The sequence below is a fragment of the Suncus etruscus genome, chromosome 2, assembly GCF_024139225.1.
Source record: "Suncus etruscus isolate mSunEtr1 chromosome 2, mSunEtr1.pri.cur, whole genome shotgun sequence".
Lineage (NCBI taxonomy): Eukaryota > Metazoa > Chordata > Mammalia > Eulipotyphla > Soricidae > Suncus > Suncus etruscus.
In genome coordinates, this window is record NC_064849.1 from 19,285,590 (window position 1) to 19,309,644 (window position 24,055).

At 40.4% G+C, this 24,055-nt stretch overlaps 1 protein-coding gene across 1 annotated transcript in view; it reads right to left on the reverse strand.

Annotated features, from left to right (window-relative positions):
- The window catches only part of DIS3L2 (DIS3 like 3'-5' exoribonuclease 2), a 306,442-nt gene that overhangs the window by 192,713 nt on the left and 89,674 nt on the right, over positions 1 to 24,055 (reverse strand). The window contains exon 6 of the mRNA XM_049769303.1: positions 9,020 to 9,254. Within this exon, the coding sequence (XP_049625260.1) occupies positions 9,020 to 9,254 (235 nt within the window). The remainder of the gene's footprint in view (positions 1 to 9,019; positions 9,255 to 24,055) is intronic.

Consider the following 24,055-nt stretch of genomic DNA (forward strand, 5'->3'; position numbering starts at 1 on the left):
AATCATTTAGCCACAGCCAAGGTTTCTGAGTGTGATGCCCCCAAACTAATTCAAACCCAAATGAGTAATGAAGTGCTTCCAGCAGTAAGCCCAAGTACCTGTGGAAGGGTCCTGATAGCTCTTGTGCATTGCTGGACCCACACATCCAGTGCAGGTCAGCCCCACACCAACACATTTATACACACGGCCACACCTGTTCTGTCTGTGCAAGGCTGGGTCTAGCTGAACACCAGAAAGAGCAAATGGCAAAGGCAAGTAATTGTACAGGTTACAACAATTTAAAGACACAGGGCAGGGGCTGATGGGAGAACCCACACACCATCACAGTCTCTGATTAAATCCTTAACATTATCAAAAGCACTTTTCATCATAGGCCTTCATAGCAAGAAGGAACTTTGGACATCGTCTGATCAACTTACCTATGAATGAAGCAGAGTGGTCGTGACTAACCCAAACCCAACATCAGCTCCATGAGAGAGCAGAGCTGGACACACTAAAAAGGGTACCCAAGGGCAAGTTAAACCAGAGCAAGGTGCCCAGAGTAGATTACTTTAAGGAGAAAATCAGACTCTTATAGATCATAAGTGGGAAAAATAAGTTTACTTTTATAAAAATCAAGATTTGGGCCCAGAATGAGTCTCAGCAGTAAAATGTATGTCTTGCATTTAAGTGAGACTTAGATTCAAGCCTGACCCAGAAAAGGAAAGAAATAAAAAAATCAAAAGAAATCAAAGAATATTTATGTAACCAATTTCAGATAATCAATGCAAGTATGTATGCATTAGTTAGAGTGGCAGGGTTTCACATGCATTTTCAAACACGATGGGCTGGTAAGTGTAGCCTCATTTTGTTTGACTCTTGCAGCATCTTCATAAAAACAACCATTTTTACGAGAACATCTGGAAGCTTTATTAATTTTCACAAGAATCTTTCAACCTGGGGCCGGAGAGATAGCATGGAGGTAAAGTGTTTGCCTTTCATGCATAAGGTCATCAGTTCGAATCCCGGTGTCCCATATGGTCCCCCGAGCCTGCCAGAAGTGATTTCTGATCGTGGAGCCAGGAGTAACTCCTGAGCACTGCCGGGTGTGACCCAAAAACTAAAAAAAAAACAAAAAAAAAAAAAAAAAAGAATCTTTCAACCTGCTATTATTCAAGTCATTTTTAAAATCTTTATTGAAGATTCTCTTTATTGCCACCTTGGCATTTTTTTTTTTTTTTTTTTGGTTATTTGGGCCACACCCGGCGTTGCTCAGGGGTTACTCCTGGCTGTCTGCTCAGAAATAGCTCCTGGCAGGCACGGGGGACCATATGGGACACCGGGATTCGGGATTCGAACCAACCAACTTAGGTCCTGGATCGGCTGCTTGCAAGGCAAATGCCGCTGTGCTATCTCTCCAGGCCCCACCTTGGCATTCTTAATGGGAAATAAAATTGTGATTCTTTGAATATAATGAATTACTAGAAAAAATTACCACTGAAAACAGCAATGTTAAACTATGTTAGTTTTTTTATCAATAAGCAGGATTTTTTTTTTTTTTTTTTTTGGTTTTTGGGCCACACCCGTTGACGCTCAGGGGTTACTCCTGGCTATGCACTCAGAAATCACTCCTGGCTTGGGGGACCATATGAGACTCTGGGAGATCAAACTGTGGTCTGTCCTAGATCAGCCATGTGCATGGCAAATGCCCTTCCACTACACCACCACTCCAGTCTCATTAAGCAGTATTAACTTCTTATTTTACATTACTTTTGAGCCAAAGATTGGGAGTCCACTGCTAGGCCCTGAATCATACATGAATGGTAGTCTTTTCTGTAGCATAGACTATTTCTCCCTCAATTTTTTTGTTTGTTTCTGGATCAGACCCCATGTGCTGAGGGTTTTGTAGCTCTATGCTCAAGAATCGCTCCTGGTAGATCTCAAAAAACTAGAGGATGCCAGGAATGGAACAAGGAACAGGAATAGAACACAAGAATAGAACATGGGTTACATATAAGGCAAACACTTTGCCCACTGTACTTTTTCTCCAATACCTTTCCTCAATTTTTTATCAAAGATTTTATATCTCCTAGAATCTATAAAGTGGAGTATTATGAACAACCACTGACTTGCCAAATGTTAACATTTTTACTACATTTGTCTATGTATAATACAACTCAGAAGTTGAAAAAAGGGAAAAAAAACAAGCCCCTAAAATTAAGTAATTAAATACAAGTAATGGAAAATATTGATGATTTACAGATTAACCTTATCAATAATAAATTGAGAAAAATTACAAAAAGCCCTTGCTTCTTGAGGAGGCTGATGAAAATTTTAGCAAGATAATTAGATCCAAGAATAGGTTCAGGTAATTCAAATACATAATTTAAAAGGGAGGCAAGGTACACGACAAAAGTTTATTTTATTAATTAAAGAGAATTAAGAATATCAATGCACTAATAAATTTGAATGGAAAATTTGTGTTAAGTCATGGCAAAATTGTACACAAAGAACAAGTGAGCTTGAATAGAACAATTAATATAAAAGAAATGAAAAGAGCAAAGATTTTCTCTCCTGAAAAACAGCAGGTGCAGACAATTTTATAATGAGTTCCATCAAATTTTAAGGAACGAATAATTCCTGTTTTATACACACTGAGAAAATAACAGTTAAAGACTGACAGGACATTTAATGAAGGAAATATAATCCTAAAAATATAATTCTAAAAATATGATAACAGGCCAGTAAGTGGTCTCGTGTAGCAAAGTCTAGACCTTGCATATGAACAACCATGGTTCTGACTTCTGAAAACCCCAATAGAACCCCAATACTGCTGGCTAAGCACCACTGGGAGTGGCCATATAGTTCTGGCCTCTATACTCTGCCTGACATGCCCCACCCCCAAATTTAGATGATGGCAATAAAGTAAAAGGCCCATTCAACTTAAGACAAAAAATCTGCACTATGATCTAAGTAAATCCAATAGCATCAGTGGTCCTCAAAGTATGGCCCAGGGGAACATATTTGTTCCTGTCTCTTCCTTTCTTCTCTTCTCTTCTCTTCTCTTCTCTTCTCTTCTCTTCTCTTCTCTTCTCTTCTCTTCTCTTCTCTTCTCTTCTTTTCTTTCTTTCTTTCTCTCTCTTTTCTTTCTTTCTTTCTTTCCTTCCTTCCTTCCTTCCTTCCTTTTTCTTTCTTTCCTTCTTTCCTTTTTCTTTTCTTTCTTCTTTCTTTCTCTTTCTTTTCTTTCTTTCTTTCTTTCTTTCTTTCTTTCTTTCTCTCTTTCTCTCTTTCTCTCTTTCTCTCTTTCTCTCTTTCTCTCTTTCTCTCTTTCTCTCTTTCTCTCTTTCTCTCTTTCTCTCTCTCTCTCTTTCTTTCTTTCTTTCTTTCTTTCTTTCTTTCTTTCTTTCTTTCTTTCTTTCTTTCTTTCTTTCTTTCTTTCCTTTTCTTTCTTTCTTTCTCCTTCCTTCCTCTTATTTTTTTTTTTGTTTTGGTTTTTGGGTCACACCCAGCAGCACTCAGGGGTTACTCCTGGCTCTACGCTCAGAAATTGCTCCTGGTAGGCTTGAATGTCCTTACAGGATGCTGGGATTCGAGCCACCATCCTTCTGCATGGAAGGCAAATGCCCTACCTCCATGCTCTCTCTCTCTGCACCCCCCCCCACCATTTTGTTTCTTCACTTCAAAATAAGATATATGCAGTGTGCATAGGAATTTGTTCATATTTTTTGTTTTTACTGTTATCCGGCCCTCCAATGGTCTGAGGGACAGTGAATTGGCCCCCTATTTAAAAAGTTTATATATAATGTGTGTGTGTGTGTGTGTGTGTATATATATATACACATATATATATATATATATATATATATATATATATATATGGCTCCAGAGATGGAACCCAGGACAAAGCATGCATTCTAGCTCTGAGCTATAGACTCGTCTCTATAGTGCTCCTTTTTTTGGGGGGGTTGGGTTTTTGGGTAACATCCAGCAGTGCTCAGGAGTTACTCCTGGCTCAATGCTCAGAAATCACTCCTGGCAGGCTCAGAGGACCATATGGGATGCCGGGATTCGAACCACTGTCCTTCTGCATGCAAGGCAAATGCTTTACTTCCATGCTATCTCTCCAGCCCTCTACAGTGCTCTTTAAAAAGAGCAGGGCTGGAGATCGTATGGTGGGGAGAATACCTGCCTTGTATACAGTTAACTGGGGTTCAATCCCCAGCATTCCATATGGCCGGTCCCCAGAGTCTGCCATAAGTGATTCCTGACAGCAGAGTTAGGAGTAAGACAGCTGGGGAACCACCAAAAAACAAAAAAATTATATTCAAGTATAATGTGGGTCAGTGATAGAGCATTTGCCTTGCATGTGTGAGGCCCTTGGTTCAACTTTAGTACACACACACACACACACACACAATTATATCAGGCCAGTGATGTGGCTCAGTGCAACAGTATTTTTGAGGCAAGACCTTAGTTTGATTTCCAGTACAAATATGAAAAAACAATAATAAAAATAACAATAATCCATCAAGATTAAATAGCATTTATCTCTGGAATTCAAACATCATAAACGAATTCAGAGAACCCAGCATCATAAAGTTGAACAAAATGTGGGCCCGGAGAGATAGCACAGCGGTGTTTGTCTTGCAAGCAGCCGATCCAGGACCAAAGGTGGTTAGTTCGAATCCCAGTGTCCCATATGGTCCCCCATGCCTGCCAGGAGCTATTTCTGAGCAAACAGCCAGGAGTAACCCCTGAGAATCGCCGGGTATGGCCCAAAAAAAAAAAAAAGTAAAATTAATAGATATTACATAGTATTTAAAATCCATAAATGCCATGATTTATTTAATCACACTGAAATTAGGAACCTGTGCTCTACGAAAGGTACCATAGACTAATAACTAAATGCACGATGAGAACGATTCTTGCAATACCCTGAGAGTGTGATGGGCATGAGCATGAGAAGGTGATTCACAGGCTTCATCGCGACTAGAGCTTTACCAGGATGTGACACAAGACACAAGCCTACACAGAGCAGGCTGCAGAATTATGATCCAACTCATTGTCAGAAGTGCTACTCTAGACCTGGATTTAGCCTTCACACCTCTTAGAGAGGCTTCAGTAGGAGAAAAACTGGTCTTGTCCAGAATTTTTATCTCAGAACACTGTTGGTCCCAGATGCCTATTTCTGTCTAAATGCTACCTGATGTGACAGCACTGTACACCCAGTCTAAAAGACAATGAGAGAGGCTGGATCGACAGTACAGCAGGGAGGGCTGTAATCTTGTACACAGCTGACCTGGGTTTTATCCCTGGCATTTTATATGGTCCCCAGAGCACCAACAAGAGTGTAAATTTGGGAGTAAGCCCTCAGCACCTCCAGGTGTGGCCCAAAAGCCAAAATTAAAATAAGATAAAAACAATAAAAGATGGGAGGGATAGCGAGTCCTACTCTATCCTTCAGTTAACAAAGGTTAAGACTAGGCTTTACTTTGCCTGAAAGGAAGTTTCAAATATCAGTACAGAACTGTGGTTAATGGAAAATTGCTTTATGTTTGGTTTTCAGTTAATTTCTGAAGCAAATATGACTTTATGTTCTTGTTCTACTAATCATCATTATACACGGTAGAGAGCCAACAAACAAAGGGAAGGGGAATATTTGATCTCAGAACCTGGAAACACAAGCAGAAAAAAAAGAGTCTAAGCTCCAAGAAAGAAGAAGGGTTTCCAGAGTCAGAAGAAAGGGTCCTTAGGGTTCCAGCAACCCCAAAGCATCACAGGAGAATAACCATATGGGTCTGGTTTTTCTCAGCCCAAGAGAAATAAAGTTAAGGTTTTATGCAAGCAAGGAGAACTTAAACCAAGGCATTAAAGGGGGCTGTTCTTGGAAGGAGATGAGGAACGGAGAGAGAAGGGCTTTCTGGCTGCTGAAGGTGACTTGGACCAGTTCCAAAGGAGTAATAACAAACCAGTTCAGAATTCAGGAAAAAAATAGGAATTCTTGTGAATTCTCTCTCAGAAAACAGCTGTGTTGGCCATCAGGTGGCAAAGAGAAGTGAAAAGGTCATTCCAAAGCCAGGGCAGGCTTGTCTCCAGACCAGGAAACTGAATGGGATCTCTATCAGAACTCAACAGGACAGAGGCTAGGAATGTTCTATCTGATTTGGTCATGAGCACCAAGTGTCAAAGGCCAAAATCATCCCTCACATTCTTGCTGAGGAAAATCCTACATGGCTGCATCACAAGGTTGCAGGGATCTCTGTCCTTTGTAGGATGCTAACTAGGAAACCAGATATCACTCATGTAGGGAAAGGGATTTGGATAGACCGAAGTCTCTACACTGATGGTAGATTTCTGTACTGACAACACTATTGCCTGGAAAGAAGCAAAAGCTCAGCCATGGGAGTACGGAGCAAGACCTGTCAAGGGGCCAGGTCTTCAGCCAATGTCTCCCAAAGAGGAAGCTGTTAGAGACCCAGCTACTTCTTGGGATACTCTGTTATAGAGATCTGAGATGCCAGAGCAACTATCCTTTTACTATAATGAGAGCCCCTTGGTGCAGATTGTCTGGGAATTTACAGAAAAACAGGTAGTGATCGGAGAGGTATGCATGTCTCTGGGGCAATGAGGGAGCTCAATGATATATGTGTAATCCATGCAATCTAGCATATTCATGTTGATTTAAAAAATGCAAAACGAAAATAGCAAATAAGAAACACTCCTTTGAGCACAAATGGTAACTAGGATTAATAATGCCTTTGCTATTACACACAAGGCAAAGAACTTTTCTAGAAGTCTTAGGGAAATTTTATAATGTCCTAATGTCATGGTTTGTTTCAATAACAATTTTCAAAACCCTAAATGGTGCAAAATCCTAACTGTAACCAGATTTTATATTATCCAGAGAGGAGAAGCTGGTTGGAATATCCTAAAAACACCATGATTTTCAAAATAGCAAATTGCAATTTTCCTAAATATCAAGGATGCAAGAAATCAGAAACAGCTATGTGGTTTCCCAAACTCTATTTAGAGAGCAGCAGGGAAGAGAAATTTGTACCAGATACTGTGGGAAGAATGACAGCTGTTCCCTCAGTCAAGGCTGGAGGGGAAACAATAGGGAACAGTAGGATAGAGGCTACAAAAAGAGCAAGGAAAGTACATGTAACAGTGAATTCAGAAGGCACTGGATGGGGTCAATTTACAAAGGGGAAGGAGGCTATTACAACCCAGGGCAAATCAAGCCGGGTCTGAACAAAGGGCAAAGTGAATGGCCAGAATCCAGCCCAATTTCCAATTCTGCCTCACTTCCATCCCTTGGTATTTCCTTGACCAGCCACTAATGAGAAATCAAGGCATCGGATCTCTTCAGTCCAGAAGAGAATCAGCAGCCAAGAAGTGGAGTGCCAAGATTTGCCAAGTCCAATCATAAGAGCCAGAGGTTTCCAGAGTGGTCTGGGGCCTCACTGGGCTTTTCTGAGCCTGGAAGGCTCCCTGGGCAAGTTTGTGGATGGGGGTCTAGCCAGACCTAGAGGTCTATGTGTCTCCCTCTCTTCTCAGTCCTGACGTCATTGCAGTGACACATCTGCACTCTCCAAAGAGGGTCAGAGCATAGTACTCTGCTTCCAGGAAAAGAAAGCATCCGAAAATGAAATGCCAAGGAAGAATAGCCACACACAACTGCTGGGTCCTGGACAGAGAACCTGCTCAGTCATCTCAGCAGGCACTAAACAAGAAGAATCTGAGTGCTCTTGAGTTGGAGTCAAGACATCAGGATCTGTTAGGAGTGGGGTGGTTGTAGGGATGAAACAATAGTCAGTCCCAGTGCAGAAAGAATTATGAAGTCAGAAAGTCCTCCAGATGAGAAGCACTTGGCATTCAACAGCACTTGTGCCTTCAGAAAAGGTCTGGCAGGCAGCCATGGAGCCACAGCACAGGGTGAGCCCCTGCCACAGCATTCTGAACTCATTTTCTCAGCATGCGGGGAGGTGTGCTCCCTGGCCCTACTGGGATGTCTGCTCAACATCCTCCCTTAGTAATCTGCTGGCCTTTCTCTGAGCCCTGCACAGACTGGTGCCAGAAACGTCTTCCTGATTAAAAAGCTCATAATCCAAGAGACCTGGCCAGCTTCATCTTTTCCATTTCATAGTATACATATAGCTCATATGGCTGGGAAAATACTCCTACCACTAAAACTCTCTTAAAAACTGAGACAGTTTTCATTGTCTCTACCCTAAGTTTCTCGGGACAATGCCCCAGCTCCCCACCCCTGTGTTCGAAAAACCCCAAGTTCCTCAGCAACCAAGGACCCAGGCCTTAATGCGGTGGTTTGCAGTGGAATCAAAAGGCTGAAATCCACTAGCTTAGATGTTAGAGAGAAAACAAGGTTGGCTTTTAGAAAGGTTAAAAATCAAAACACGGGGCCGGGTAGGTGGCGCTGGAGGTAAGGTGTCTGCCTTGCAAGCGCTAGCCAAGGAACGGACTGCGGTTCGATCCCCCGGCTTCCCATATGGTCCCCCCCAAGCCAGGGGCGATTTCTGAGCACATAGCCAGGAGTAACCCCTGAGCGTCAAACGGGTGTGGCCCAAAAAAAAAAAAAAATCAAAACACTTTATCAAGTTGATCTGTTTATCAAATTTAGGGTAAGCCACTCCTACTACTAAGAACAGAGAAGCTTGAATATGGACAGACTAAGTAAGAGTGGAATACTGGGTAAAATGAGATGATTTTCACGTAAGGACTTCCCAGATGATCTCAGTTCTGTTCCTGTCAACAGAGTGTGGGACTGGATGCACCCAGGAATCAATCACACAATTTACAGCCCCTTAGGAAATCCACAACAGCAGTCACTAACCACATCAATCATAGGCAGTATTTTCATGCCCTTCTCCTCTGTAGCAGCTAGAAGTCTGTCAGAGATGCCTATTTCCTGAACATTCCCGCAGGCTCCATGTTGGAGAGTGTGCTGTGCAAAGCGGAAAGGACCCAATACTAAAAACTATCTGATTACTCCACGTTGAATGTCAGACATGCCACTACTCACCTTTGTCATGAACACACATTGAGAGCTTCTTGATGCCATCAATAAGAACATTTGGGGAGTTGCCATGTTCACCTTCTGAGCCACAGTCATCAAACTGAGCCTCTATGATGACATCAGGACTGTCGTCGTAACTTTTGGGGGATTGGTATGAGAGCTGGCTTCCACAGAGCTCCTCGGGGAGACCTAATTCATCAGCACCTTCTGTTTCTCTGTCATTGCCCTCTGGTTTAATTACCTGAAGAAAACAGAAATGATCTATTAAATGCCAAGAGTAGGAGAGTGGAACAAGCAGACTTTCTTCCTAAGTAAAAGAGCATCAGGTTCAGAAACTGATAGTAGGGGTTCTCAAGATATAGTTTGAAAACAATCATTGTTTTCCACATGTACAGAGATGATCAATCTAGCCACACCAGGCTGGCACTCACTCAGCTCTTCATGAGAATCATAACATACTCACCTCTCATTTTTCCAGGACAAAGGCCTAGATTCCCAAAGCAGCACATATCTTCACGACGTTGTATGACAAAAGATCAATTAGTGTACCAGAAAATATAAAGGATCACAAAAATGTGTCACTACACTCTTCAACAAAACTTAACGTATAAATTGGAGAAAACAAAATGAACAAGAGTTTATAAAAGGTTCTCATAAATGCCTAGCATGTACCCAACCTGGGTTTGACTCTCAGCATCACACTAGCCCCTGAGCACCATAGAGGCACCCAGAGCTAGAAGGGTTGCCCAACAGAGCCAGCACCACAGGTCACATGCAACAGCGCATTTTTAGGTCCTTGCATTAAAGTCGAATGTTGCTAGAGACCTCTTGAGCAGCACTTGTCAATTCCCAAACCAACACTTTGCCCTGAATTCTCCTCCTCTGTCCCACACCTAAAAGAAAGTCCAATATGAACTTTAAAATGTTCACCTTAAAATGAAATGTAAAGTTGAGTCCCTCTTTATTACAAGTAATCTAAAAACAGAATAGATGTTTGTACACACACATACAATGAACTATACATAATTTATTAATTATGCTTGTCTATCCTTAATGGCTGGATTGGGGAAGAATACTATATTATATGTTATGGCATAGTTTTCATTTACATATAATATTTTCCCCTTTTACCCCCCACATTTTTATATAATTTTATATAGAAAACTATATTAAAAAAACTAAAATTTAAAAATAAATACAATGTTTTTCTTATAATTTCCACTCTTACTGCACCAGTTTAAGTAATTTCCATCTTCTTGCTGAACTACTATAAAAACTGGTCTTCTGGGGCCGAAGAGATAGCATGGAGGTAAGGCGTTTGCCTTTCATGCAGGAGGTCATCGGTTCGAATCCCGGCGCCCCATATGGTCCCCTGTGCCTGCCAGGAGCAATTTCTGAGCCTGGAGCCAGGAATAACCCCTGAGCACTGCCAGGTGTGACCCAAAAACCAAAAAAAAAAAAAAAAAAAAAAAAAAAAAAAAAAAACTGGTCTTCTGATTTACATTTTGGACCAAATCAGCTATAGTAACCCTCTTAAGACATGCTTTTCTTTCTCCCAACTAGAAGAAATAGATTTTTACAATCAAGCAACTTCCCACTAATGAATCTGAAGAAAATAAAAAACCCAATCAGAACACTAGAAGATGAAGTTATCAAACATTTTTCCCAAAAGCAGAAGCCTTGTTCAGATAGTTTTACTAGTGAATCCTAACAAGTTCTAACAACTTGCAAAGATCACCTTCTCCCTCAATCTCTTTTACCTCAGAAACTGAAGGATAGGAATTCTTATGTTTTCTGAAACCAGCATTAACCTGTTTCTAACAGCAGAGTGATATATCACAAAACAAGAAAACTACAGACTGATAACCCTGATTACTACCAATGCAAAAATCTTTAAAAAAAATCTTAGCAAACTGATTTCAACAATACACTGAAAGGGTACTGTATCAAGATGAAATGGAATATATATGTTCCAAAATTGCAAGGGTATGAAAATCAACAGAACAGGATAAAACAGATATGATCATATCAAACAATACAGAGGAAGTTATTAGCAAGATTCAGCATCCAGGGACCGCAGCGGTGGTATAAGGGGTAAGGCATCTGCCTTGCCTGTGCTAACTTAGGATAGACTGCGATTTGATCCCCCAGTATTGCATATGGTCCCCCAATCCAGGAGTGATTTCTGAGTGCATAGCCAGGAGTAACCCCTGAGTGTCACCAGGTGTGGCTGAAAAACAAAACAAACAAACAAAAAAACAAACAAAAAAGATTCAGCATCCAGGTGTTGAAAAGAGAGCACAGTGGATAAGGCCAGGCTTTCCCAGATTCAATCCCAGGACCATATATGACTTAATAAATTCCAACCACCTGATTAACCTCTCAGATAAGGAGTTTAGAATAGAAATATGGAAGATGTTCGTAGAACTCAAAAAAAGCATAGATCAGGGGCCGGGCGGTGGCGCTGGAGGTAAGGTGCCTGCCTTGCCTGCGCTAGCCTAGGACGGACCGCGGTTCGATCCCCCGGCGTCCCATATGGTCCCCCAAAAAGCCAGGAGCAACTTCTGAGCGCATAGCCAGGAGTAACCCCTGAGCGTCACAGGGTGTGGCCCAAAAACCAAAAAAAAAAAAAAAAAAAAAAGCATAGATCAATCTAAACAGAGCACAAAGACAGAAATCAGAAAACTCCAAACTGAAATAACAGATCTGAAAAACACGGTTGCTCAACTGAAAACCTCAACGGATGGCCTCGCCAACAGGGTATCAGCAGCTGAGGAGAGAATCAGAGTAATGGAAGATGTGATGCAGAAAAACTTAACAGAACAGAAGAAATTGGAAAAGAACTTTAAGACAAACGAACAGGCAATGGAAAAAGTACTCAAGGGGGGCCGGCGAGGTGGCACTAGAGGTAAGGTGTCTGCCTTACAAGCGCTAGCCAAGGAAGGACCACGGTTCGATCCCCTGGTGTCCCATATGGTCCCCCCAAGCCAGGGGCAATTTCTGAGCGCTTAGCCAGGAGTAACCCCTGAGCATCAAACGGGTGTGGCCCGAAAAACCAAAAAAAAAAGTACTCAAGGAATGCGAACAAATGAAAATAGAAGTCTTTGATAAACTCAACAGAAACGACATAAGAATCATTGGAGTCCCAGAAACCCAGGAAGGAGATCTCCAGGAAGAATCAACTGTCAAAGACATCATCAAAGAGATACTCCCAGAGTTAAAGACTACATGCAATCAAATAAGAGTACCAGCTAAAAGAGAACCAAAGAAAAACACCCCAAGAGACATCCTCGTTACAATGACAAATCCCATAGATAGAGATAAAATACTGAAAATAGCAAGATCAAAAAGGGAAATTACATTCAAAGGAGCATCCCTAAGACTTACAGCAGACATGTCACAAGAAATTCTCAAGGCCAGAAGGCAGTGGTGGGATATTGTGACAAGACTGAATGAAATGAATGCCTCACCAAGAATACTGCACCCAGCCTGACTCATGTTCAGGTTTGAAGGAAGAATACATAGCTTCATGGATAAACAACAGCTCAGAAACTTCACAGGTGATAAACCAGCCTTAAAGGGAAAACTGACAGGTCTACTCTAAGACAAGAGAGACCAACAAACACAGCAAACTTATCTACAAAGATGACATTAAATCCTATGACAATCATCTCCCTCAATGTCAATGGCTAAATTCACCAATTAAAAGACACAGAGTGGCAAAATGGGTCAAAAAGATGAATCCAACCTTCTATGCCTACAAGAAACACATCTGAATAGTCAGAACAAACATAAACTCAAAATCAAAGGCTGGAGGAAAATCATCCAAGCAAACAACACCCTCAAAAAAGCTGGGGTGGTCATATTAATATCTGATGACACCAACTTTATACTCAGAAAAGTGGTAAGGGACAAAGATGGACACTATGTACTAATCAAGGGATATGTGCAACAGGAAGAAATCAGACTATTAAACATATATGCACCCAATGAGAGACCAGCAAATTATCTAGTACAATTACTGACAAATCTGAAAGAAGAAATCAATAATAACACAATCATTGTGGGAGACCTCAACACGGCCCTATCAACACTTGATAGGTCAACCAGATTGACACCCAACAAAAAGATACTAGCCCTGAAAAGAGTTATGGAAGAAATAGGACTAGTAGATATATACAGGACACTCCATCCCAAAAAACCTGGATACACATTCTTTTCCAATGTACATGGGTCATTCTCCAGAATAGACTACATGCTGACACACAAAACATACCTCCATAAAATCAAGAGGATAGAAATCTTGCAGGCTACCTTTGCTGACCACAAGGCTCTGAAATTAGATATGAACTACAAAGCCACACAGAAGAAAAACTTTAACAATTGAAAATTAAACACCCTGCTACTGAACAACCAGTGGGTCCGAGATGAAATCAAAAAGGAAATCAAAACTTTCCTGAAAACAAATGATAATGAAGACACAAACTGCCATAATCTATGGGACACAGCAGAAGAGGTCCTGAGAGGAAAATTTATAGCTCTACAACCAGACATCAGAAAGGAAGAAGGGGCATACCTGAATAACTTAATGAGGCAGCTCAAAAAATTAGAAAATGACCAACAAAAGGAACCAAAAATTGGGAGACAGAAGGAAATAACAAAGCTGAAAGCAGAACTCAATTAAGTGGAAAACCAAAAAACAATCTGAAAGATCAATAAAAGCAGAAGTTGGTTCTTTGAAAAAATAAACAAGATTGATAGACCATTGGCAAAACTCACAAAGAGAGAGAGACAGAGAGAGAGAGAGAAATCTGTTAACTCATTTTAGAAATGAAAAGGGAGAGATCACAACAGATATTGTAGAGATCCAAAGGGTAATCAGAGACTACTTTGAGAAACTTTATGCTACTAAACATGAGAACCTAGAAGAAGTGGAAAAATTCTTGGACACTTATAACCTTCCACATTTAAGTAAGGAGGATGTAGCATATCTAAACACCCCCATTACTACTAAGGAAATTGAAACTGTAATCAAACATCTGCCCAAAAAGAAAAGCCCAGGCCCAGATGGATTTCCTAATGAATTTTTTCAAATCTTTCAAGAGGAGCTACTACCAATCCTAGCCAAGCTCTTCCATGAAATTGAAAAAACGGGAACACTCCCAAACAGCTTTTATGAAGTCAACATCACCTTGATACCAAAACCAGACAGAGACGCTGCCAAAATATAAAATTACAGACCAATATCCCTGATGAATGCTGATGCAAAGATCTTCAACAAAATCCTGGCAAATAGAATCCAATGCATTATCAAGAAGATCATACACTACGACCAAGTAGGTTTCATCCCAGGAATGCAAGGATGGTTTAACATCCGTAAATCTATCAACATCATACACAACATCAACAACAAGAAAAATAAAAATCACATGATCATATCAATAGATGCAGAGAAAGCATTTGATAAGGTCCAACACCCATTCTTGATCAAAACTCTCAGCAAGATGGGAATGGAAGGAACTTTTCTCAATCTAGTTGAAGCCATCTACCACAAGTCAATGGCAAATTTCCTCTAAATTCTGGTACAAGACAAGGCTGTCCACTCTCACCAATCCTCTTTAACATAGTACTGGAAGTTCTTGCTATAGTGATTAGGCAAGAAAAAGATATCAAGGGAATCCAGATAGGAAAGGAAGAAGTCAAGCTCTCATTGTTTGCAGATGACATGATACTCTACTTAGAAAACCCTAAACTCTACCAAAAAGCTTCTAGAAACAATAGATTCAGATAGCAAGGTGGCAGGCTACAAAATCAACCTACAGAAATCAATGGCCTTTTTATACACCAATAATGATAGGGAAGAGATGGAAGTCAGGAAGGCAATCCCATTCACAATAGTGCCACACAAACTCAAATATCTTGGAGTCAACTTGACCAAAGATGAGAAGGACCTATACAAAGAAAACTATAAAGCCCTGCTCCAAGAAATAAGAGAGAACACACAGAAAAGGAAACACATACCATGCTCATGGTTGGCAGGATTAACATAATTAAAATGGCAATATTCCCCAAAGCATTATACAGATTTAATGCGATCCCCTTAAAAATACCCATGACATTCTTCAAAGAAGTGGATCAGACACTTATGAAGTTCATCTGGAACAATAAACTCCCTCGAATAGCTAAAGCACTCCTAAAGAAAAGGAAAATGGGAGGCATTACTTTCCCCCAACTTTAAACTGTACTACAAAGCAATAGTTATCAAAAACAGCATGGTACTGGAATAAAGACAGACCCTCAAATCAGTGGAATAGGCTTGAGTTCTCAGACATTGTCCCCCAGACATACAATTACCTAATTTTTGACAAAGGAGCAAGAAATCCTAAGTGGAGCAGGGAAAATCTCTTCAACAAGTGGTGCTGGCAGAACTGGTTAGCCACTTGCAAAAAAGCGAACATAGACCCCCAGTTAACATCATGTATGAAGGTAAAATCCAAATGGATTAAAGACTTGATATCAGACCTGATAACATAAGGTATATAGAACAACACGTCGGTAAAACACTCCATGACATTGAGACTAAAGGCATCTTCAAGGAGAAAACTGCACTTTCCAAACAAATGGAAGCAGAGATCAACAGATGGGAATACATTAAAGTGAGAAGCTTCTGCACCTCAAAAGAAATAGTGCCCAGGATACAAGAGTCACCCACCGAGTGGGAGAAACTATTCACCCAACACCCTTCACATAAGGGGCTAATATCCAAAACATACAGGGCACTGACAGAACTTTACAAGAAAAAAAAAATCTAATCCCATAAAGAAAATGGGGAGAAGAAATGAACAGACACTTTGATAAAAAAGAAATACAAATGGCCAAAAGGCACATGAAAAAATGCTCCTCGTCACTAATCATCAGGGAGATGCAAAACAAAACAACGATGAGATACCACCTCACACCACAGAGAATGGCACACATCACAAAGAATGAAAACAATCAGTGCTGGCCGGGATATGGAGAGAAAGGAACTCTTATCCACCGCTGGTGGGAATGCCATCTAGTCCAACCTCTATGGAAAGCGATATGGAGATTCCTCCAAAATCTGGAAATTGAGTTCCCATTCGACCCAGCTATTCCACTCCTAGGGACATACCCTAAGAACACAAGAACGCAATAGAAAAACCCCTTCCTCACACCTATATTTATTGCAGCACTATTCACAATAGCCAGGCTCTGGAAACAACCAAGATGCCCTTCAACAGACGAATGGCTAAAGAAACTATGGTACATATACACAATGGAATATTATGCAGCTGTCAGGAGAGATGAAGTCATGAAATTTTCCTATACAAGGATGTACATGGAATCTATCATGCTGAGTGAAATAAGTCAGAGGGAGAGAGAGATGCAGAATAGTCTCACTCATCTATGGGTTTTAAGAAAAATAGGGCCCGGAGAGATAGCACAGCTGTGTTTGCCTTGCAAGCAACCGGTCCAGGACCTAAGGTGGTTGGTTCGAATCCCGGTGTCCCATATGGTCTCCCGTGCCTGCCAGGAGCTATTTCTGAGCAGACAGCCAGGAGTAACCCCTGAGCACCGCCGGGTGTGGCCCAAAAACCAAAAAAATAAAAAAAAGAAAAGAAAAAGAAAAGTCATTTTTGTAACAATCCTCAGAGACAATGAGAGGATGGCTGGAACACCAGCTCACTCCATGAAGCTCACCACAAAGAGTGGTGAGTACAGCTATAGAAATAGCTACACAGAGAACTACCATAATCAAGTGAATGAATGAGGGAACTGGAAAGCCTGTCTGGAGTACAGGTGGGGGTGGGGTGGGATGGAGGGAGATTGGGGACATTGGTGGTGGAAATATTGCACTGGTGAAGGGGGTGTTCTTTACATGACTGAAACCTAATCACAATCATTTATGTAATCAAGATGTCTAAATAAAGAAAAAAAATGGGGGAAAAAAAGAAACAGAAAAATGAGGAAAATGTCCCATCTTTATGAAATGAAAAACTTAATACTCTTGAAATTATTATCCTACCCAAAGTATTATATAGATTCAATGCAATTCCTACTAAAGTTCCAATGCCATTCTTTTTGTTTGTTTGATTTGTTTTTGGATCACACCCTTAAGTGCTTAGGGGTTATTCCTTGCTCTGTACTCAGAAATTGGTCCTGGCAGTCTTGGGGGACCATATGGAATGGGAACCTGGGTCCATTCCAGGTCAGCCACAGGCAAGAAAAATACCTTACTGCTGTGCTATTACTCTGTTCTCTATGTATTTTTGTTTATTGGATTTTGCTTTGAATTTTTTTTTGGGGGGGCAAACCCAGAAGTTTTTAGAGGATATTACACAGGAGCTGTTTCCACTACTGAGGACTGAACCCAAGTGATTCTTGAGTGCAAAGCTAGGAGTAACAACCCCTGAACATCATCACCCTATTTCCCCCCCCCAAAAAAAAATAAACAAAAAAATTCAAACATAGTGGAGAAATTCATATGATTAAAACCTATATTGTAGCATCCTATAAATTTCACAACTAATATTTTACTTTTGATTTAATTTAAAATTGTAGCACCTTGACAATTATCAAAATAACTTAATTTCCTCTTATTAGAACTTAAAATTTTCGTATACAGGGGCCAGGCGGTGGCGCTGGAGGTAAGGTGCCTGCCTTGCCTGCGCTAGCCTAGGACAGACCGCGGTTCGATCCCCCGGCGTCCCATATGGTCCCCCAAGCCAGGAGCGACTTCTGAGCGCATAGCCAGGAGTAACCCCTGAGCGTCACCGGGTGTGGCCCAAAAACCAAAAAAAAAAAAAATTTCGTATACAAACCCCACAAACACTGAATGTAGTTTCCTAGATATACTGCAATTCTCCAGATAGTGAGCTAATGAGAACCTGATATATTTAGCAGAAAGAATGGAAAAAGATAAAAGTTTTAATTATAAAATAAAGTTGAGTGGATATGTCCCAATGTCATTCTTAAAGACATAAAACAAACATTACTAAAATATATGTGGAACTATAGAACTCCCCATATAGGCAAAGCAATACTGAGAAAACAAAAAAAAATGGGCAGCATTGTGTACATAATAAAGCCAAACAAACAAATCAATTAAATAGAATTAAAAGCCCAGAAATAAACTCTCAGATATGAACAATTAATATATAAAACAAGAATATATATGAACTAAGAGCATAAAGAAAATAATTTATGGGCCAAGAACTCAGCACAGAAGGTGACATAACATCTATTCAGGAACACTAACAACTCAGCACAGAAGACTGAGCTTCCCCCTTCCTACTTTCAACCCTTTTATAACTGAGCAATAGGTATAGAATGCCAACAACCACTAATCCAAATAGCCTATCAAAGAAATATACAACATTACATGAAGGTGGGAGCTGAAGTGTTGGCTGAATTCAGTAAGTGTGGTTAATACATATCTATGAGGACATCAGGAGTTCCCCAATCAGCGCTCAGGAGATTCAGGAGCCCTGCAATGCAAGGGCACAAGGACGTATTGCTCCTCAGATCCACTGGACTGCAGTGGCAGTGCCAGGGCCTCCAACACCACAACCAGGATGAGGGACTTGAGGGCCTCCAGAGAGGATAGCATGTAGCATTGCTCAGGAAAACATGTGGTTCTGAGAACTGAGCCCAGGTTGGGTGCATGCTAGGCACATGGCTTATCTCCCTGCTCCTATAAAGGTTTTCTAAACAGACCTGAGGTGTGCCCACTTGGAAAATCTACTTGTATCTACAACATTCTTCCTTCCCACCAAAAATCATGATCTGTGACATAGCTTTGAATATTTATTCTTGCTTTGAGGGCTTTCTTCATTTTCCATCTTTGAAAACACTCAGAATACTATGGTAGCTGCATTTATGTCGAAGTGAAAAAGAAAAAGATATTGCTGACAAAACATTTCCTGGTAATTTTTTTTTTGGTTTTTGGTTTTTGGGCCACACCCAGTGATGCTCAGGTTTTACTCCTGACTAGGGGGACCAAATGGGACGCTGGGATCAAACTAGGTCCATCCTGGATCTGCTGTTTGCAAGTTAAACACCCTAAGGCTGCACTAGCATGCTGGTCTCATGGTAACTTTTAAAAGTCAGTGGATAGTAAGGTATAAATGATTATAAATGTAAATACATTTCATGAAAAATCTTCAAAGAAGACAATGCCAAAATCAACAAAATGTAGGAAAAAATAAACAAATTCCCAATTATAGATGTTTTAATAAAAAATGAAACAACTAGACAACAAAAATAGCAAAAGGGCAAAGAAAAAGCACAGCAGAAGGGCACTTCCTGGTGCTGGGGATGGAATCTGGGTCAGCCCTGGCGGATACCCACAGCCAGGTTTGTTGCCCTCCCCAGCCAAAAAACAAACAAACAAAAAACCTAGGAAGAGCATAGAAGATCTAAGCACCCTAACTCCACAAATTTATCTCAAGGAATCTTACTTATATTCTACAAAGAAATCTTACAATTCATTAATAAGAAGATAAGCCAATTTATTAAACTGTAAAGGATTGGGCAAATACTTCATATGCATTCTGATACACTTGTCACTTATACAAATGGCCAATAAGCACATACAAATAAAACATAATTTTGTCATCAAAGAAATTAAGAACAAAAGATAAACTGAAACAATGAAAAAAAATCAAAAAGACAAAGAAGAACAGAGACAAAGAAAAAGACAAAAAAAAAACCCTACTGTAACAATGAAAGGTGAACATTACTGTAACCCATCAGATGTTTAAAATTATAAAATTCTGTCCAGGTGAGAATAAGGACAAATAGAATCTTTCTGACACTGCTAAGGGGGGTGGTGAAAATGGTATAATTGTGTTGGCAGATAGCTTCATGGTTTCTTATGTAGACAAAGATATGCTTGCCATGTAGCCCAAAATTCAATTTATAGGTATTTAAACAAAACAAATGAAAACATATATGTACAGCAACATTCATGGAAGTTTCATTCTTAGTCATTTAAAAAAAAAAACACTCAAATAATCCAAATGCCCTTCAGTTGGTGGTATACAGAGTTGGGTCCATCCAAACAATGAAATACTACTCAACAACACAGATGAAGCTCAGCTACAAAATAGTGATGAAAAGGATCAGCCTCAAAAATCATTCCATTTATATAATATTCTGAAAAAAGCAAATCCAGAGGAGCATAAGCTGTTCAGTGGCTGGCAGGGTCTGTGGTAGGGAGGAGAGTTGACTAAAAAGGTACACAAGGGAGTAAGGTGTATGTTGGAACTGTTTTCTATCCTCACTGTAATGGTGGTCCCACAAATCCACACATTTCCAATTTTTAGAATTAAATACTAAAAAGGGTGATTTTTTATAACATGTAAATATGTGAAACAAATAGATCTCTTCTGTATTAAGAGTAAACAAATTCAACATCTCTAGATCAATTAGAACCACCAAAAGCATAAACCAAAACTATCACTAAAAGTATTTTTCATAACTGCAAAATTTAAAATTCAATAAATATTTATCAAAATCTTAGGGATTTTGTAGGGAAACAATAATAAAAAAAATAAAAACCTTAAATTGTACAAGGCATCTAGCAGGGATTAAATAACTTCTCTTGGGGCCGGGCGGTGGCGCTAGAGGTAAGGTGCCTGCCTTACCTGTGCTAGCCTTGGACAGACCACGGTTTGATCCCCCAGCATCCCATATGGTCCCCCAAGCCAGGAGCGACTTCTGAGCACATAGCCAGGAGTAACCCCTGAGCGTCACCGGGTGTGGTCCAAAAAAAAAAACCAAAAAAAAAAAAAATAACTTCTCTTTACAAAGAGGTGCTACTTTGTTGGTAACAAAACATTTTAAAAAACATCACTAATTGTCCAATAGACACCTAAAAATAATTTGGGGCCACAAAGCATACCCCCAAATAATGAAAGGCAGAAATAAACTTATTTTGCATGACATAAGCTCTAGGCAATGAAAAGATTCATTGGTTTCTGCTGATGTGTGAAGAGAGAAACATAAATACTGATGGTAGCAGATGGCTCAAGAGAAAGGATACTGAAGAGAAAAAGATATAAAAAAAAGGGGGAGGGCTGGAAGTAGACATGATTGAGGAGCAATACAGATATTGCAGAACTGGAAACTCCTAAAAAAATGACAAGAAAGAAAAAGAAATAAACACCAAGAAAGAGTTCTTCCTTCCAATGATCAATGTGGATATTACAACACACAGAGGGGTTTTCCTCAACGTGATGCTTCACAGACCCATCAATATCAAACCTGAGAAGATGTGCACAACACACAAGGAGAGGAGAGGTTCTGTACTTCAAATGTCACTGATCAACTGACAAGGGAATTCCTTGTGGAAATAGAGCACTCAATTTTCAAAGGATACACACACCACCACCCACCACACAACGATATAGAACAATGAGAGGAGCAGTAAGGAGCCAAAGGGACCTGAGGAGGGGCAGGGTAGGCATATCAACATACAGGTAACCAACGGGGGTAAAAAAAAAAAAATAAGGAATGGTAGGTGAACACTGGGAGCCAGGATTCCCCATAGTAGAGACAAGAGTGACAAATATGGATAAACAGGGATTGGAATGAACCAGTGGAACTAGTGTTAACTCCATGTTCAAGATATATAAAAAGAGTGGAAAGGAGCCTGACTCTGCTCATGAGGAAGATTAGAAGCATTTGAATTTCTCAGTTCAAAGGAGCTTGGGTTTCTTAGAAAATGGCATACTCCAAGGTTAGCACAAGAAAAGTATGAGGTAAGAGTTGAACAGCTCCAGAAAAAAAATCAAGAACTGTTTGAAGAAAGAGAAAGACATGTCAGAATCACACCAGAGTTAGTGAGGGTGAAGTGGAGTGGAGTGAGGGTTTCTACTGCCAACTCTGGGACAGACAACAACAGAATGAGAATACCAGATCAGGGGCCAGAGAGGTGGTGCTAGAGATAAGGTGTCTGCCTTGCAAGCGCTAGCCTAGAATGGATCGTGGTTCCATCCCCCGGTGTTCCATATGGTCCCCCCAAGCCAGGAGCGATCTCTGAGTGCATAGCCAGGTATAACGTCTGAGCATCAACGGATGTGCCCCCCCCCCCCAAAAAAAAAAGAATACCAGATCACTTATCTGTATAGTCACCAAATCTGTGAGCATCTGCATTCAATAGCCATTGCAGGATGCAGGAATGGGAATGCAAACATCTTCTGGTGCCCACAGGGGCACCATCCCCAGCTAGAGAGAGCTGCCTAAAACTGAACAAGCAATAGTAGGCAAAGGAAGTCCACCAGGGAATGCCAGAGACAGTAGCTTGCCTCCCTATTTAAAGCCATGGTAGGCTTTCTCTACCTCTGCACATCAAGAGCCAAGCAAATAAAAAAGGCCCTTCAGAGAACTGAAAGTAAATTTTCTATAAAGCAAATGAGCATTAATTGCAAATGACCGTGTTTGCTGTTTTCTTTAAGTCACTCAAAGAGTGACTTGTGGACATGGTTGCTTTCACATCCTACAGCCCAGAGTATGGAATAGCATCATTTGAGAATCAGAGATTGAGGTCTTGCACAAATCAAGTTACCACATGAAGTCTCCACCAGGGAGATTGTATTCTGGACCATAATCTATTACTTAGCAACATTTCCAATTCATCTTTCAAAGAAAAATCATTTCCCTTTAAACCCATGAGACCTCAAATGTTCTCTGTGGGTCCCATGTGCCCCAACTACTTTTCCTTAGTCCAGAAGAGGACACAACAAAGGACATTATTGTGAACTTGGAGGTGTGTCTGGCTGCCACATAGAAGATTATCCCTGGAGGGAATATGCTTGCAAGGTAGAAAAGCATCTGACAAAGAAGCCTGGCTACAAGCTGTCAGGTGCAGAAGAACAGTGTGTACATGTGTGTTCCTTCACAATAATATAAAAGTAAGATGCTTAATCCACATTGTGGCTGATCTGTTCAAGTGAAGACCTGCCCAGAGCTTTAGGAAGAAAACTCCATTGACAAAAAGTTCCTTGGCTTCAGGGGGTGGAGGGAAGGCCTCTTTATCCAATCTGCATAGCGGCATGTCTAGGTGTCACCCTCAGCAGTTCCCAGCTCTGCAAAGTCATGCACAAGTATCAAAGCAACTTCCAAAGAATGGCTCCAACATATCTGAGCTGTCCCAAATGTCATATTTTACATCAGCCGGTCTTAAAATGATCTGGAAATCATCTAGATTGGGCCTTTTGCTGGGCTGGGTGAGATTTAAGGCAAAGACAAGTCTTCTAATACCACAGTTTCCATTTTCTCAAAAGCAAGGGCTAAAAATTCAATTTTCATACTGCTTTATTTGAAAGATTTTTTTATTTGATTTTTAAAAGCTACCATCTTTCCCTACTTTGATAGAAGCATTAAAAAACAAGTTCATTTCAAGTTGGTTCTGCCATATAACCTCACAGTTTATGCCTTTGCAAAAATTTTTCTGAAAATTATCCTGGGCAGAGATTTTTGTATACAAAGTATCAGCCAAGAACAAATTTTTACAGCTGACTTCTAGACCCTTTAAACTTGTGTTTTATAATGGAAATACTGACAGATGCTTTACCCTAGAAGCACTATTTTAACATGTCCAGCTTTTCAAAAATACAATGCTCTAGACTCGTGATCAGAGATGCAAAAGAGAAAAAGTTATAAGCTATAAATTTATTCTCTAATGAGATAGGACTAAAAATGGCTTATGAACCTAATACACTTCCATGCACTTAACAGTCATTAACTGCATTTTATTTTGCTCCTTACCAGAGTAAGTGAGTATTTCAATCTATGGAAGCCTGATTCCACCACAGATAGGTCTCTTTGTGACCAAAGAAAGACTCTAACCTGGCTTTAGGCTCCATGCAGGAAAGAGCAGTGCATTATCTTATGTCATGACAGTTGCAAGCAAGTGAAACAGAGGAAACCTGGAACAGTCATTTCTGTAAATAAGCACCCCAGAAAAAAAATTTTGGTGACAAGGTGACCTCCCAGCCTGGCAGAAACAAATGCAGG